Source organism: Hemitrygon akajei, chromosome 15, assembly GCF_048418815.1.
Source record: "Hemitrygon akajei chromosome 15, sHemAka1.3, whole genome shotgun sequence".
NCBI lineage: Eukaryota > Metazoa > Chordata > Chondrichthyes > Myliobatiformes > Dasyatidae > Hemitrygon > Hemitrygon akajei.
The window spans coordinates 30,525,554-30,540,155 of record NC_133138.1 but is presented as its reverse complement, the minus strand read 5'-3'; the positions used below and the strand labels follow the sequence as shown (position 1 = coordinate 30,540,155).

The 14,602-nt window shown below is 41.3% G+C and overlaps 1 protein-coding gene across 2 annotated transcripts in view; it reads left to right on the top strand.

Moving 5' to 3' along the window:
• The window catches only part of arap3 (ArfGAP with RhoGAP domain, ankyrin repeat and PH domain 3), a 271,085-nt gene that overhangs the window by 214,023 nt on the left and 42,460 nt on the right, over nucleotides 1–14,602 (top strand). For both annotated transcript variants that reach the window (XM_073067377.1, XM_073067376.1), the window contains exons 14-18: nucleotides 1,962–2,064; nucleotides 5,091–5,289; nucleotides 6,575–6,638; nucleotides 7,462–7,625; nucleotides 14,072–14,284. In XM_073067377.1, the coding sequence (XP_072923478.1) occupies nucleotides 1,962–2,064; nucleotides 5,091–5,289; nucleotides 6,575–6,638; nucleotides 7,462–7,625; nucleotides 14,072–14,284 (743 nt within the window). The remainder of the gene's footprint in view (nucleotides 1–1,961; nucleotides 2,065–5,090; nucleotides 5,290–6,574; nucleotides 6,639–7,461; nucleotides 7,626–14,071; nucleotides 14,285–14,602) is intronic.

Sequence of the window (14,602 nt, the reverse complement as noted above, 5' to 3'; positions counted from 1 at the left end):
AACTGAAAAAACAGATTATATTTGTTTTCTGGCTCTTCGCCTTTATGCGATCATGGGCCATAGCTGATACATCTTGCACAGACCTTTTATTTCTGTAAGTAAAGCTAATAGACTTTTTTTAATAATCATACGCAATTATGTTTTTTTTTACTTTTTTAACTTTTGGCTTTCTTTAGAATGTTATTGATATTGAAATGCATTCCATCAATTTCTAAATGTCTTTGATCACCAGTGACATATAGAAGGTGTAGAAAAGACCTTTGGACTGTAAGATGTCCCAGATGACCATCAGGGCAATCAAGGGGAAATGAGTTTTGAAATCTGAGGCACCACCATGTCGCTTTGACCGTGGAATAATTGTTGGTGCCAGATGGGGTGGTTCGAGTGTCTCAGAAACTGCTGAGCTGCTGGGATTTTCATGGACAACAGTCTCTGGAGTTTAGTGAGAATGGTAGGACGAACAAAAAATATCATCCAGTGAGAGGCAGTTCTAGGGGTGAAAATGCCTTGTTAGTGAGAAAGATCAGAGGAGAATGGCCAGACTGGTTCAATCTGACAGGATGGCGATAGTGACTCAGATAACCGTGTGTTACAGCAGTGCTGTGCAGAAGAGCAACTCTGAACTCACGACACATTGAACCTCGAAGTGGATGTGCTACAGCAGCAGAAGACCGCACCAGGTTCCACTCCTGTACCCAATAAAGTGGCTACTGAGTGGATATGGTTAATTTGAGAATACTGTATCTGGTGCTCCCTGTGTGGATTCCTCCACATTGGTGAGACCTATCATAAATTGGGGATCACTTTGCTGAGCACCTCCACTCCATCTGCCAAAAGTGAACTTCCCAGTGACCAAACATTTCAATTCCGATTCCCATTCCCATTCTGATATATTGGTCCATTGCTTCCTCTTGCACCATGATGAGGCCACTCTCAGGGTGGAGGAACAACACCTTGTATCCCATCTCGGTAGCCTCCAACCTGATGGCATGAAAATAGATTTCTCCTTCTGGTTGAAAAAGAATCTGCCCGAAACGTCGACAGTGCTTCTCCCTATAGATGCTGCCTGGCCTGCTGCATTTCACCAGCATTTTGTGTGTGACCCTCTCCCTCCCATCTTCTTCTATTCCCCACTCTGGCTTCTCACCTGCCCCTCACGTCCCCCTGGGTCCCCTCCTCCTTCCCTTTCTCCTAAGGTCCACTCTCCTCTCCTATCAGATTCCTTCCTCTCCAGCCCTTTACCTTTCCCAACCACCTGGCTTCATCTATCATCTTCCACTCAATTTTATTCTGATTTTTACCCCCTTCCTTCCCAGTCCAGAAGAAGGGTCTCGGCTCAAAACATACTGTTCACTTCCATGGAAGGTGTCTGGCCTGCTGAGTTCCTCTAGCATTTTGTTTGTGTTGAGTAGTCCTATCCCTGTATACAAGCATGAGCAGAGGCCTTAAACATAGAAAAGCTACAGCACAATACAGGCCTTTTGGCCCTTTCTGTACCTACTCCCCAGCACCTTAAACCTGTGTCCTCTTATGGCAACCATTTCAGCCCTGGGAAAAGGCCTCTGTCTATCCACGAAATCAAGACCTCTCATCATCTTATACACCTCTATCAGGTCACCTCTCATCCTCCGTCGCTCCAAGGAGAAAAGGCCAAATTCACTCAACCTGTTTTCATAAGGCATGCTCCCCAATCCAGGCAACACCCTTGCCTTATCTGATGACTGGGATCATTATTCTCACAACAAAATGAGCATCATTCAAATATGGACCAATCTATAATTGTGGTGGAGAACTTTAGAAGGGCTGATATTATCCTGGAATATAATGCTATTTTAAGCCATGCTTTAATTCAATCTTCAGTAGCCTGAAACTTGAAAATATTATTTTATGTATCTCTGAAAATAAAATTGTTCTGGCTTTGGGATTTGCTTCAGCCTGTTTTATTTTACTGGCTTCCCTAGGTTTCGGTACACATTTGAAATCTTTTTGTCTTCAGAAAAGTTATTCCAGTTTGGAACAGACAATCCTGAAACTCTGCAGACATGGACAAGCTCTATAGCAAAGGTACCTCTTGCTGCTAAATTATCACATTGAAGTAATCGTATCATCTGTTTCCCATATTTCCACACCACCCTCTGATGCATCACCACCGTGAATTGATGACAGTAGAAGATTCCATGTTGTTGCAAACGCGAAACGATGGGAAGGCAACCTGCCTACTCACCAGGGAGCAGATACCTAGGACTTATCCGACCTTAATTGGTTTATGGTGTGCCAGGGAGAGTCATCACATGCAGCTTTAGAGTCATAGAAAAGTACAATACAGAAGCGAGCAGTTCAGCCCATCTAGTCCATGGCAAACCATTTAAATTGCCTAGACATATCAACCTGCACCTGAAACATGGACATCCATATACCTATCCAGATTTCCCTTAAACCTTGAAATCGAGCTTGCATGTACCACTTGTGCTCTCAGCTCTTTCCACACTCTGAGTGAAGAAGTTTCCCCTCATGTTCCCCTTAAACATTTCACTGTTCACCCTTAACCTATGACCTCTAGTTGTAGTCCCACCCAACCTCGGTGGAAAAAGCCTGTTTGCATTTATCCCATCTGCACTCCTCAAAATTTTGTATACCTCTATCAAATCTTGTTGAAATCTTCTATGTTCCAAGAAGTAAAGTCCCAACCTATTCAGCCTTTCCTTATAACTCAGGTCCTCCAGTCCTGGCACCATCCTTGTAAATTTTCTCTGTACTCTTTCAACCTTGTTTACATCTTTCCTGTAGGTAGGTGACAAAAACTGCACACAATAGTCCTTTATTTTTGTCAATCTCTTCCAATTTATTTTATACATTTTGTTTTATTTTTAAGCTATTTTATTCACCTTTTGTCTTTTTGAATCCTTTTTGCAGCTAATGTTTCACACTATACAGTATATTCACCTATTTTAATGTCTTTTTTAAAATTCCATGCTTTTGCCTGTCCTTTTGAATTTATTCTAGGCATGCCCTTTATTGTCAATTCTGAGATTTGTTCCACTGACTTTCCCAATTCTCAAGAAACGCCTCTGTAGGAAATACTGTTTGCAAGATTGCAACTTATTTGCTATGACTGTTAATGAGATCATATTCTGGGTACTTTTTGCAATATCAGAAGACCTGAAATGTCATCTCTCCTTCTCCCTCCACAAATGTTGCCTGACCTGATCTGTTCACGGAGATTTCTGTTTTTATTTCAGCTTTCTAGCGGGGTCATTTTAAATTTAGAGTAAGTTCTGTAGATTGATCCCTGTCTCAGGAGAATGGATTGTTGGGTCCATATTTAGTGGAAATGTAGAAAAAAGGATTATATTGACACATTTAACTTTTCTGAAGGAGCTAGACAGGGTAGATCCTGAGAGGTTTTGTCCTTTGTATTGAATCAACAACATGGGGCACAGTTTCAGAATAAAAGATATTGAATGGGAGCTGAGGAAGAATTTCTTTGGACCTTTCATGTTAGGAACCCAACAGAGCTGTAGAGCCAGTGTTATGAATATATTTGAGGCAGTGATTTTGGCCTGTACAAGAGTTGAGCAGGGTAGGGCAGAGACAAGAAAAAGGTGCTAAGGTCAAGATTAGATAGTTGAAACTTGTTGAATAAAGCAGCATGCACTAGTGTGTGCTCCGGCTTCTGTTTCTTAGTTTCTTACTGGGGAAGGACAGGCCCAGGAAAGATCTTTCAATCTAACTATGGTTTATCTTTACAAATGTAATAAGGGTGTCACAGCTAGTCAAATTGCTGCATCACAGCTTCAGAAAGTAAGGCTTGATGCTGAGTTCTGGTGCTCTCTCTGTTGTGTTTGCACATTCTCACTGTGATTTTGTGGGTTTCCTTTCGGTGCCTTTGTTTCTTCCCACATGTGGATTTTTCTTTAAAATAAGAAAGATTAACTTTATTTGTTACATTTGCTTCAAAAACATTCAGTGAACTGTTGTTTGCATCAAATCAAATCTGCGAGCATTGTGCTGGGCAGCCCATTAGTCAACACCCTTCCAAAGCCAACAGAGCATTCCCACAACTTACTAACACAAACAGCATGTCTTTGGAATGTGGGAGGAAACTGGGATACCTGGAGAAATCCACACCATCATGGGGAGAACGTACAAACTTCTTACAGACAGTGGTGGGAATTGAACCCCAATCTTACAATTGGTGTTGTAATAGCATAGTGCTGTGCCAATGTGCTGCCACTTGGTAGGCTAACTGGCTGTAGTGCAGTATACAGTTGAGTGGTAGCATCTGAGGGGATTTGATTGGAATTCCGAGAAGTTAAAATGGTGGGTAAGATTCAAAGTTCAAATCTCAAAGTAAGGTTTATTATCAAGGTATATATATCTTAGCATATACTACACTGAGATTAATTTTCTTCTGAGCATTCACAGTAAATACAAAGAAACACAACAGAATCAATGAAAAAATGCGTACAACAAAGACAGACTAACAACTTGTGCAAGAATCAACAAAATGCAAATACAAAAAAGGAAAAAAAGTAAACAATAAATATTGAGAACATAAGTTGTAGCATCATAAAAAGTGAGCTCATACACCATGGAATTACTTCAGTGTAGGGGTGAGTGAATTATCCTCTGACAACATTGTGGGCCAAAAGGCCTGTAATGTTCTGCAAATTAAATTTCTATGATTGAGGAGTGATAACTGTTTCCTGAACCTGGTGGAGTAGGAATTCAGGCTCCTGCACCTCCTAATGGCAGCAGCAAGCAGAAAGTGTGTCCTGGATGGTGCTAGATTAGTTTAATAATGGGTGCTTGATGGTCGGCTCAGATAGGTAGGATAAAGGTCTGTTTCTGTGTTGTATCACTTTATGAATCTAATGATGTTTTCTGTATTTTGCATAATCAGAGTTTAATTTTTCCATCCCAAGGCAATCAGTTGATGCCACAAGTATGATGTTATTTTTCGGTGATGTGAAGTCAAATCATAAAATCCTCCACAGGAAGGCACCTCACATGTTAAACAACTGTTTATTTACAGTGTGGATGATCTTAAAGGAATGATTTCTGAAATGATGTTCTCTCTTCCAACGCAGGGGTTCACTTGTGCCAGTCTGCACAGCCTTCTCAATCGGCAGTTTGATAGGATTGGAAAGCTGCGTTATAAATCAATGCGGAATCCTGAGCAATGGAGGGAGGGGTGGTTCATGCTTAGGAAATGCAACCTTACATTCTGCTGTGAAGAGGGTGGACTTCTGGAGGAGACATTGCACCTGAAGAGACTACAGGAACTGAGTGAGTCCCAGAATCCAATGATTGAAACCACAGCTTGAATGTGCTCTGTAAATATAAATCAAGGGAATTATCATTTTGAGTATTACCACAAAGGTACCTGTTAGTACTATAACAAGATGTGAAGCACCAGTAGCATTATACTGTTCACTTTTTAACATGTTGTAAATGTGCCTTATTATTTGTTAAGTTATTTACACTAGTATTTGTTGTGCATGAGTTATATGCACTGTTTTGTGCACCTTGGTCTGGTGGAGCATTGTTTCATTTGGTGGTATACATGCATATGGTTGAATAACATTAACCTTGAACTTGTATGCTGTTCTGCAAATTTCTTGGAAGATTGTCAGTGCTGTGGTGCTTCAGAGGAAAAGGTGGTTGCACACAGTGTCTGTCAGATTCACCAAACTGCAGCCTGGATATTTCTAAAGAAGTATTGAATGTTGACTAAAGATCCTTTGCATGACTGCCCTTGAACATATGTAAGCACTCATTAATTCATGAGAATCAAAGCAGCACAAGGGAGGACACTCAGCCCACCATGATCAATCCATATTTCTCATCATCATACATATTTTTAACTCCAGTAGGTAGTCATTTCCATTTAACTCTTTATCTGCCATGTTAACAGGCAATTAGTTCCTAATAATAAAATACAATTCCCCCTGTATCTTTTGTCTTTTGCTTTATGTATTGTGTTCCTTGAATCTGATAATGGCAACAACTTCTCACGATCTCAGTCTGCTATGAACTAGGATACTACCATCCAACTGGTCCACGAATAACAGCATCAGCTTCTTCGGTCTAAACATTTAACAGAAATCACCTCATCTTTGGAGCCAATCTACCCTCTCAAGGATCCTAGAGTTTGGTAAACAGAATTAGATATAATGCACTAATGGTGGCTCAATTTGTGGGAAAATAAGGAAAGTGATGATCAGATAGTCATCCATTGTTAGTAAGGCATTTCTTGATTGTATTCATTTCAATAAAGTTTACAGTATATGCTCTGAAAATCATAACTTCGTAACAAGATGCGGTATTGAAGGTGTAGGATAATAGTGAGGGTTGTGTTTGGTTGGGGATTAAGAATTTGGCAGTTTTGGAAATTTGGATGGACGAATATCAGTTCTTTACTCAGCAGGGGCAATATTCTGTTGCCAGAGCAGTGACTAAAACAAGAAGGGGTGATGGAAAGGTGTCAATTTCTGTTGAACGGTGTCAGAAGCACTCTAAGTTGGAGAGGTCTCTCTGTCCATTCTCACTGCTGTTCCTTCTCATCTAACAGCTTTCACCATTCTGAATGAAAACAGCGAGAAGAAAGAAGTATTACGACTGGTTGACAAAGAACGGTGAGATGTGACCTTCAAATTTGCACTGCTTGATTTGCTTTTCATGTAAGAGCTCACTGAAGATCTTGGATCATTTGATGAAGTTAATAGTGGAGGATCAAAGATTTAAATACCTGACCTCATCAAAAATTAGTAACTGTATGAAGCACCTGTTCTCAGGAGGTGTTTATATTGATATTTATATTGATAAGCTTTCCTTCACCCTCTGCTTCAGTCTCCCTACTTCCTGCAACGAGGCTTACTCATTAATTTGGGAAGACCTTCCTCAAAATAATGGATGAAAAATTTCCCTTAGATTTTTGAGAAATGATAACCATTAGACCTTGAGACACAGGAACAGTATTACACCGTTCCACACATCAAGCCTACTTCACCGTTCAATCATGGGTGATTTTTTTTCCCTCTTAATCCCTTGATAATCAGAGGAATATCAACCTCTATTTCAAGTATACCCATTGACCAGGCCTTCTCAGCCATTTGTGGCAATATGTTCCACAGATTCACCACCCACTAGCAAAAGAAACTCCTCCTCATCTCTGTTCTGCAGGTACTTCCTTGTATTCTGAAGCTGTGCCCTCTAGTCCTACACTCCCACCCTTTTAGAAACATCCACACATCCACCTTATCTGGGCCATTCAATATTTGTAAGGTTTCAATGAGATTCCCCCAACCCTCATTCTTCTAAACTGCAGTGAATACAGGCCTGGAGTCATAACAGGAAATGACACAACATCAGTGTTAAGCAACAAGAACTATGGCAAGCTGTTATACAGAAAAATGTTCTATCTGTAGAGTAACCCTGTCTCTTTCTTTTTGTCTACAGAACATTGTACCTGCATGGAGTGACACGCCTGGACTACTCAATGTGGTGCAGTGATATTCAGAGTGCGGCGGGCAGTCGGGGGAATGCACTGAGTGACCAGCAGCTGAGCAGAAAGGACATCCCCATTATCGTTGACAGCTGCATTGCCTTCATTACCCAATATGGTGAGTAAGCACCACAGCATAAGGGCACCACGGCATAGTTGGAGCCAACTGTGGTCTGGCAGTGGAAGTAATCCCAGATTATGAAGTAGTCACAAGTAGTTTCATGACCACAGCTAACACAGAGTGATGGAAACCAAAGCTGTTCCAACACTGGATTCAAAGTTCAAAATAAATTTATTACCAAAGTATGTATTAAGAATACACGTAAGTCACCATATACTACGTTGAGATTCATTCTATTGCAGGCATTCACAGTAGAACAAAGAAACAAAAAATAGAATTACTGCAAAACTAGACACAGAGATGGACAAATAACCAAAGTGCAAAAGAAGACAAACTGTATAAATAAAACCAATAATTAAGTAAATAAATAATACTAAGAATATGAGTTGTAGAGTTCTTGGAAGTGAGTTCATGGGTTGTGGAGTCAGTTCAGATATGAGGCGTGGGAAGTTATCCATGGCAGTTCATGAGCTTGATGTTTGAAGGGTAACAACTGTTTGGGACTTGAGAACATAAGTACTTCCTTGGCCTTGATGTTGGGGGTCCTTGATCATAGATGCTTCTTTCTTGTGGTAGAGCTCTGTGTAGATTTGCTCAAAGGTGTGGAGGGATTTCCTGTGAAGGACATGGGCTATGTCCACCCGTGGATGGAAAATTCATTTCTGTTTCAGTCTAGCAGTTCCTCGGTAGCACTTGGTACATTTCTGGAAACAAGGAGCAAGCACGGTGATCTTCTAGAGGGGCTGCAGCCACCATGGGTCAGTTGATAATGTTTTCACCACTGAGATCAGGGGATCAGCGAGTCAATTTCTCTCCAGATACGTGAGCACACCATTCCGCTGCACAAGTTAGTGCAGTATGTGCTACCTGAGAGACTATATTTGATAGATTCCTCTATCCCTTGTCCTTATTTCCCAGAGGCAAGTGCAATATTTATCATTGAACAGAGAGTTCTATAATAAATGATGCATTTATTTGGTCCATTGAAGTTGCTTGGTCATGTTGTGAGTAACTGATTCTCCACTGCTATGATGGTGTCCACACTTCAAAGGGTGTCAGCACCTGTATAGCAGACTGGGATCCTGAAGAAATCACCCTGGAAGTTAATGGTCAGGTTGTGTCTGTGATCAAGTCATTCAGATTCTTAGGCTTACCATTACCTATACATTGAGGTAGAACAAGACCATTACACTCATTGCAAGGAAAGCCCAGCAGGGACTGTTCTTCCTATGCCATCTCAGGAAACTAAACAACCCAGGGCATATCATAAGACCAAAAGACCATGACATTTAGCAGCCAAATTAGGCCATTTGGCCCATTGACTCTGCTCCACCGTTTCATCACAGTTAATTCAATTTTCCTCTCAGCCCCAATCTCCTGCCTTATCCCTGTATCTCTTCATGCCCTGACCAATCAAGAATCTATCAACCCCTGCCTTAAATATACATAAAGACTTGGCCTCCAGAGCACCTGTGGCAAAGAATTCCACAGATTCACCAACCTCTGGCTAAAGAAATTCCTCCTCATTTCCATTCCAAAAAAACACCCCTCTATTCTGAGGCTGTCTCTTCTTATCTTAAACTCTCCCACCATAGGAAACTTCCTCATTACATTCACTCTATAAAGGCCTTTCACTATTTGATAATTTTCATTGACATATAACGTAAAAAGAATCGGCACCAACACAGACCCCCAGGTGCAGAGGAGATTTACAAGGATGTTGCCTGGATTGGGGAGCATGCCATACAAGAATAGGTTGAGTGAACTTGGCCTTTTCTCCTTGGAGCAAAGGAGGTTGAGAGGTGACCTGACAGAGTTGTATAAGATGATGAGAGGCATTGATCGTGTGGATAGTCAGAGGCTTTTTTCCCCAGGGATGAAATGGCTCACATGAAAGCGCACAGTTTTAAGGTGCTTGGAAGCAGATACAGAGGACATGTCAGGGATAAGTTTTTTACGCAGAGAGTGGTGAGTGTGTGGAATGGGCAGCCGATGATGGTGCTGGAGGCAGATACGATAGGGTCTTTTAAGAGACTCCTGGATAGGTACATGGAACTCAGAAAAATAGAGGGCTATGGGTAAACCTAGGTACATTCTAAAGTAAGTACATGCACGGCACAGCATTGTGGGCTGTGAAGGGCCTGTATTGTGCTGTGGTTTTTCTATGTTTCTATAACGCCCAATCCAGAATACCTGATCCTTTAGTGGATTCAACCATAATCTGCTCTAAAAAGCCATCTTGTTTAGGCACTCTAGAAATCTCCCCCCACCACCCATCCCCGTAATCCAGCACCAACTTAATTTTCCCAGTCTGCCTGCATATTGAAATTCCCCATGACTATTGTAATATTGTCCTTTTGGCATGCATTTTCTATCTCCTGTTGTAATTTGCAGGACACATCCTTTCTACTGTTTGGGGGTCTGTATACAACTCACATCAGGGTCTTTTTACCTTGCAATTACTTAGCTCAATCTACAATGTTTCAACATCTTCCGACCTTATGTCACCTATTTCTAATGATTTCACTTTTACCAAAAGAGCAACACTGCCCCCTCTACCTTCCTGCCTGTCCTTTCAATACAATTGTATCCCTGGACATTAATTTCCCAACAATAATCTTTCAGCCATGATTTAGTGATACCTACATCATCATACCTGCCAATCTGCAACTGTGCTGCAAGTCCATCTACCTTATTCTATATACTGGGCACATTCAGATACCACACCTTCAGTCCTATATTCACCCTTTTTGATTTTGATTTTGTCGCACCATACTCAACTTTTTAATTCCTAACTTTGTCTGAGGTCTTAACAACTTCAGCCTCCACAACCTCTCCATTAACTGTTCTGGCACTCTGGTTCCCATCCCATTGCAGCTCTAGTTTAAGCCCCACTGTGCAGCCTTACCAAACCTTCCCTCTAGGATGTTAGTCCCCGTCCACTTTAGGTGCAAACTGTCCCTTCGGTACAAGTTCCACCTTCACTGGAAGAGAGCCCAATGATCCAAAACTCTTTTGCCCTCTTTCCTACACTAACTCCTTATTCAACTATATAATCTTCCTGGTTCTGGCTTCACTGGCACATGGCACAGGTAGCAATCTTGTGATTACAACCCTGAAGCTCCTGCCCTTTAACTTAGCCTGAACTTCCTGAACTCCCTGTGCAGAACTGCATCACTCTCTTATCCATGTCATAGATCCTGTTGAATTTTTACTCAGCCGACATTGAGAGTGCTGTGACCACCTCCATCACCACTCGGTTTCCTACCACCTCCTCCCCTCCAAGTCCAGGTTGCAGCCAGTGGTCCACTCAGTAGGGAAGACCATTAGCTAAGAAAAGAGTTGAAAAATAATTCTGCTGACTTCACCCACCCAAAGCAGTCACCTATTCACCAAATTGCCATCAGGGAGTCATTACCAGTCCATCACCACCAGGACTAAAGGTCATCGGGAGCTATCCAGCTTCTGATCAAAACTCACTCAGGTGTAATACTGTCGCTGCACAACATCTGCTAAATGGACTCTCTTGCTCTCCTTGTTCTGTTGATAATTATTGAGTCAGTTCATATGTTCACATGTATTTGAGTTTGATTATTGACACTTGTACATGTGACTTCTGCTAATTGTTAATTGCTTGTGGCTCTTTGCACTATTGTCATGTAAATTGTTGCTGTGGTGTCTGTTTTGGTTTTGTGCTTGGCACTGAATAACAATCAACTCTGATATGTTTCACTGCTCAGAAGTGATTCTGATTCTGGATGTAAAAGGGAATCCATAAGGAGGTCAGGAATTGTTTCCAATGGATGTTGCTAAAAAGAAGGATCCTGAAACTCTGGGCACATGTGCACTGGTAGTATAACACAGCCTATGCTCAAATTCGAGAAGGAAATTGGTGCTCTGACTTGTTTGTGCAGTTCGTTTAATAGTTAAGCAGAGATCTAATCTTCAAGACATGAAGGAGACTGAGCAGGTGAAGGGAGAGAGGCTTGATGGGAGTCTTGGACCAAGAGGTATGGTTGAAAGAGCAGAATAAGAGCAGGGAATAAGAGGTCAGTACAGAATCTAGTCCTCCACTCTGTGTACAAAGGCCAGTGACACATGCATGGGGCATCCATGGTCAGATCCCCAGCCAGCAGTCCAGCGAGAATGAGGGATGGTAGTCCTCTCTACCCATCACCTAGATCAGTAAGTTGTGGACAGGTTCTGGGATCAGAGTTCATTGTGGGCAGGAGGCATGAGGGCCTATAACCTCCTAGGTAGGCGAATTGGCGAGACCAGAGTTTGGAGCCTAGTGTTCGGTATTGCTTCGTCAGCGAGTCCAGATTTTGAGGCTTAGTGTGTTTGGGGTCCTCATCCAGGTTTCTCATTCATTGTCATCTGTGAGTTCTGGGGTGGATATTGAACAGCAAAGCTGAAGCCTGGGTTTGCAAGTCTCTGTGAGTTCACTCAAGAAGTCAAGACCCAACTCTGTGAATCAACACATTCACAGGAGGCCAAAGACAGCCTGTCCTGGGGTTGGAGGATTGTGTTATGTGCTGCTGTTGTTTTGTTGCTGATAGTATTCAGTTTCTTTGTGTTCTGTGTTGTTCTACCTAGCATTGTGGGCTAGAATGTATGGTGACATTTGCAAGCTGCCCCTAGCACATCATTAGTTTGTATTGGTTGTTAGTGCAAATGATGCATTTCACTGTATGCACATGTAATGAAGAAATTAATTTGTGTCAGAAAGTAAAGGAAAAGGTTTGGTTCAATTACTTACAGGTAAATAACTGACAACTAAATAAAGTAGCTTTTAATTGGTTGTTTCTGTTTGTCCAACCATCTCACCAGTTCATGCCGTGAAAGGCCATTATGAAGTTGAATAATTTCCAACTATTTGAAAAAACAGTAGTTGCGTGTAATGGTGGTGACTTCATTAAACTGTTGTCTGTTTATTGATTCTATCTGCTAACTACATGGTGACTGTTTGGTAATGGCTTAATTTTATATTGAGAACGCGTGCTTTACTCAGTGGGTTAGGGCTATTTATAGCTGAATACTGAGCCTGGGATGACAATTTTATGAAAGAATGAAAAAGATCAGGAATGGCTATCACCAGTGTTGATGAGTGTGTATTTTATAAAATAGTCAAAACTTTACATCATCTTGTTTGCTCTTGGTAGACTCAATGAAGCCTTCTTGAAGAATAACTTGAGAATAAGTGGGTACAACAGAATGGGAAACCACTGTTACTTTATATAATATTTTTTATAAGAGTTGTACTTTTTAACAAGCTGGTGAATCATCCCCACTCACTGGCAGAAAGTGGTATAGCAGCTAAACTGACAGTTTATCACCTTTCTCATTTTTCATTGGCTAAGTATTAGCACATTGCCCACCTGATGTAATTGTTTTAATTATGTAGCTTATTAACTAATCTAAGGAATTTTCATTATTTTATTATAAAAAGATAGAGTTTTCAGAGGCGACAACTTGGCTTCTTTATTCTTTTGTTTTCGCATCCGTTTATCTCTCAGCATCGTTTCTCAGCTGTTTATTTAGTTCGCTTAGTACTTGTATGTTTGTACTCTAAAATAAACTGAATCCTTAGAATTAAGACTGTTTCATCATTTCTAACTCCTGAAAGATACAACAGTGTATGAAGTGTTTCAGGTGCTGCAATCCAGAGCAACAGATTCTGTTGCTGGAGGAGTTCAGCCGGGTAGCACCTGTCAAAGAGAAATGGAGAGTGAAGGTTTGGATCATGAACCTTCATCTGTTAGAGGGAAGATAGCTAGTATATAGAAAAAAGAAGGGAAGGGAAAGTGTGAAGCAAAAGCTAACATTTAGTATACAAAGGGTATTGTTCCACAATGGTAGGATTGCAGTGAGTTCAACGGTCAAGGATCAACTTTATTCGCCATGTACATTTAGATGTGCAAGGAATTTACTGTGGCGTATTGGTGCAACATGAAGTAACAATGGTTGAAGTAACTGAGGTTATAGGTCAAGAGGGGTTGGGGTGACTAACTAGAATGATTATCAGTTTAAGTGCCTGGGGAAAGAAACTATTAATATGGTGTGAAGTTTCTTTTTTGTTTTAATAGTCCTATTGAACTTTCCAGAAGAGAGCTTTAGGAAAAGGCAGTTTGCAGGATGGGTAGTGTCCACAATGGTTTTCCTGCCCCGCTTCTTTGTCCAGGACACAAACAAGTCCTGCAGACGTGGTAGACTGCAGGCAGTGACTTTTCTGCTGAACTGGGTTAATTTTCTGATATTTTGGAAAGAAGGAAACATGGATAGTTCTAGTTCAGAATGAAATGGTACTGATAACTCAAGGGTTTTTGTTTCTTTTTTTTTGTTTTGCTGGATTATTGGCGGCTGAGAATAGTTTCCACAAATTATAGACTGTGGACTGTTGTCCTCATATGAACAGCATTGTGTAAACCTCACATCTCCCACAGGGCTGTGCCACGAGGGGATTTACAGGAAGAATGGAGCCAAGTCACGCATCAAGCTGCTAATGGATGAGTTTCGAAAGGACGCCAGGAATGTGAAGCTACGAACAGGCGAGCACTTTATTGAGGATGTCACCGATGTCCTCAAGAGGTTTTTTCGGGAGGTAGATGACCCAATCTTCATGACAGAGCTCCATCCACAGTGGAAAGAAGCTGCAGGTAATGTGCTACATGAAAATGTTATGGGAAAACAGCATTTAAATTATTTACTTATGGATGGATTCCCTTCCTACTATTGGATTAGCCTCTTTGATATAAGTTGCCAGTCAGCTGTAGTATTACCACTGCATTTTGCTGTGTGAGCTGTCTGCTTGCCATAAGGTATAGGAGTAGAATTAGGCCTATCATAGCTGATTTATTATCCCTCCCAAACCTGTCCTCCTGCCTTCTCCCATTACCTTTGATGCCCTTACTAATCAAGAACCTATCAACCTCTACTTAAGTATACCCAATAATTTGGCCTCCATAGCCGCCTGT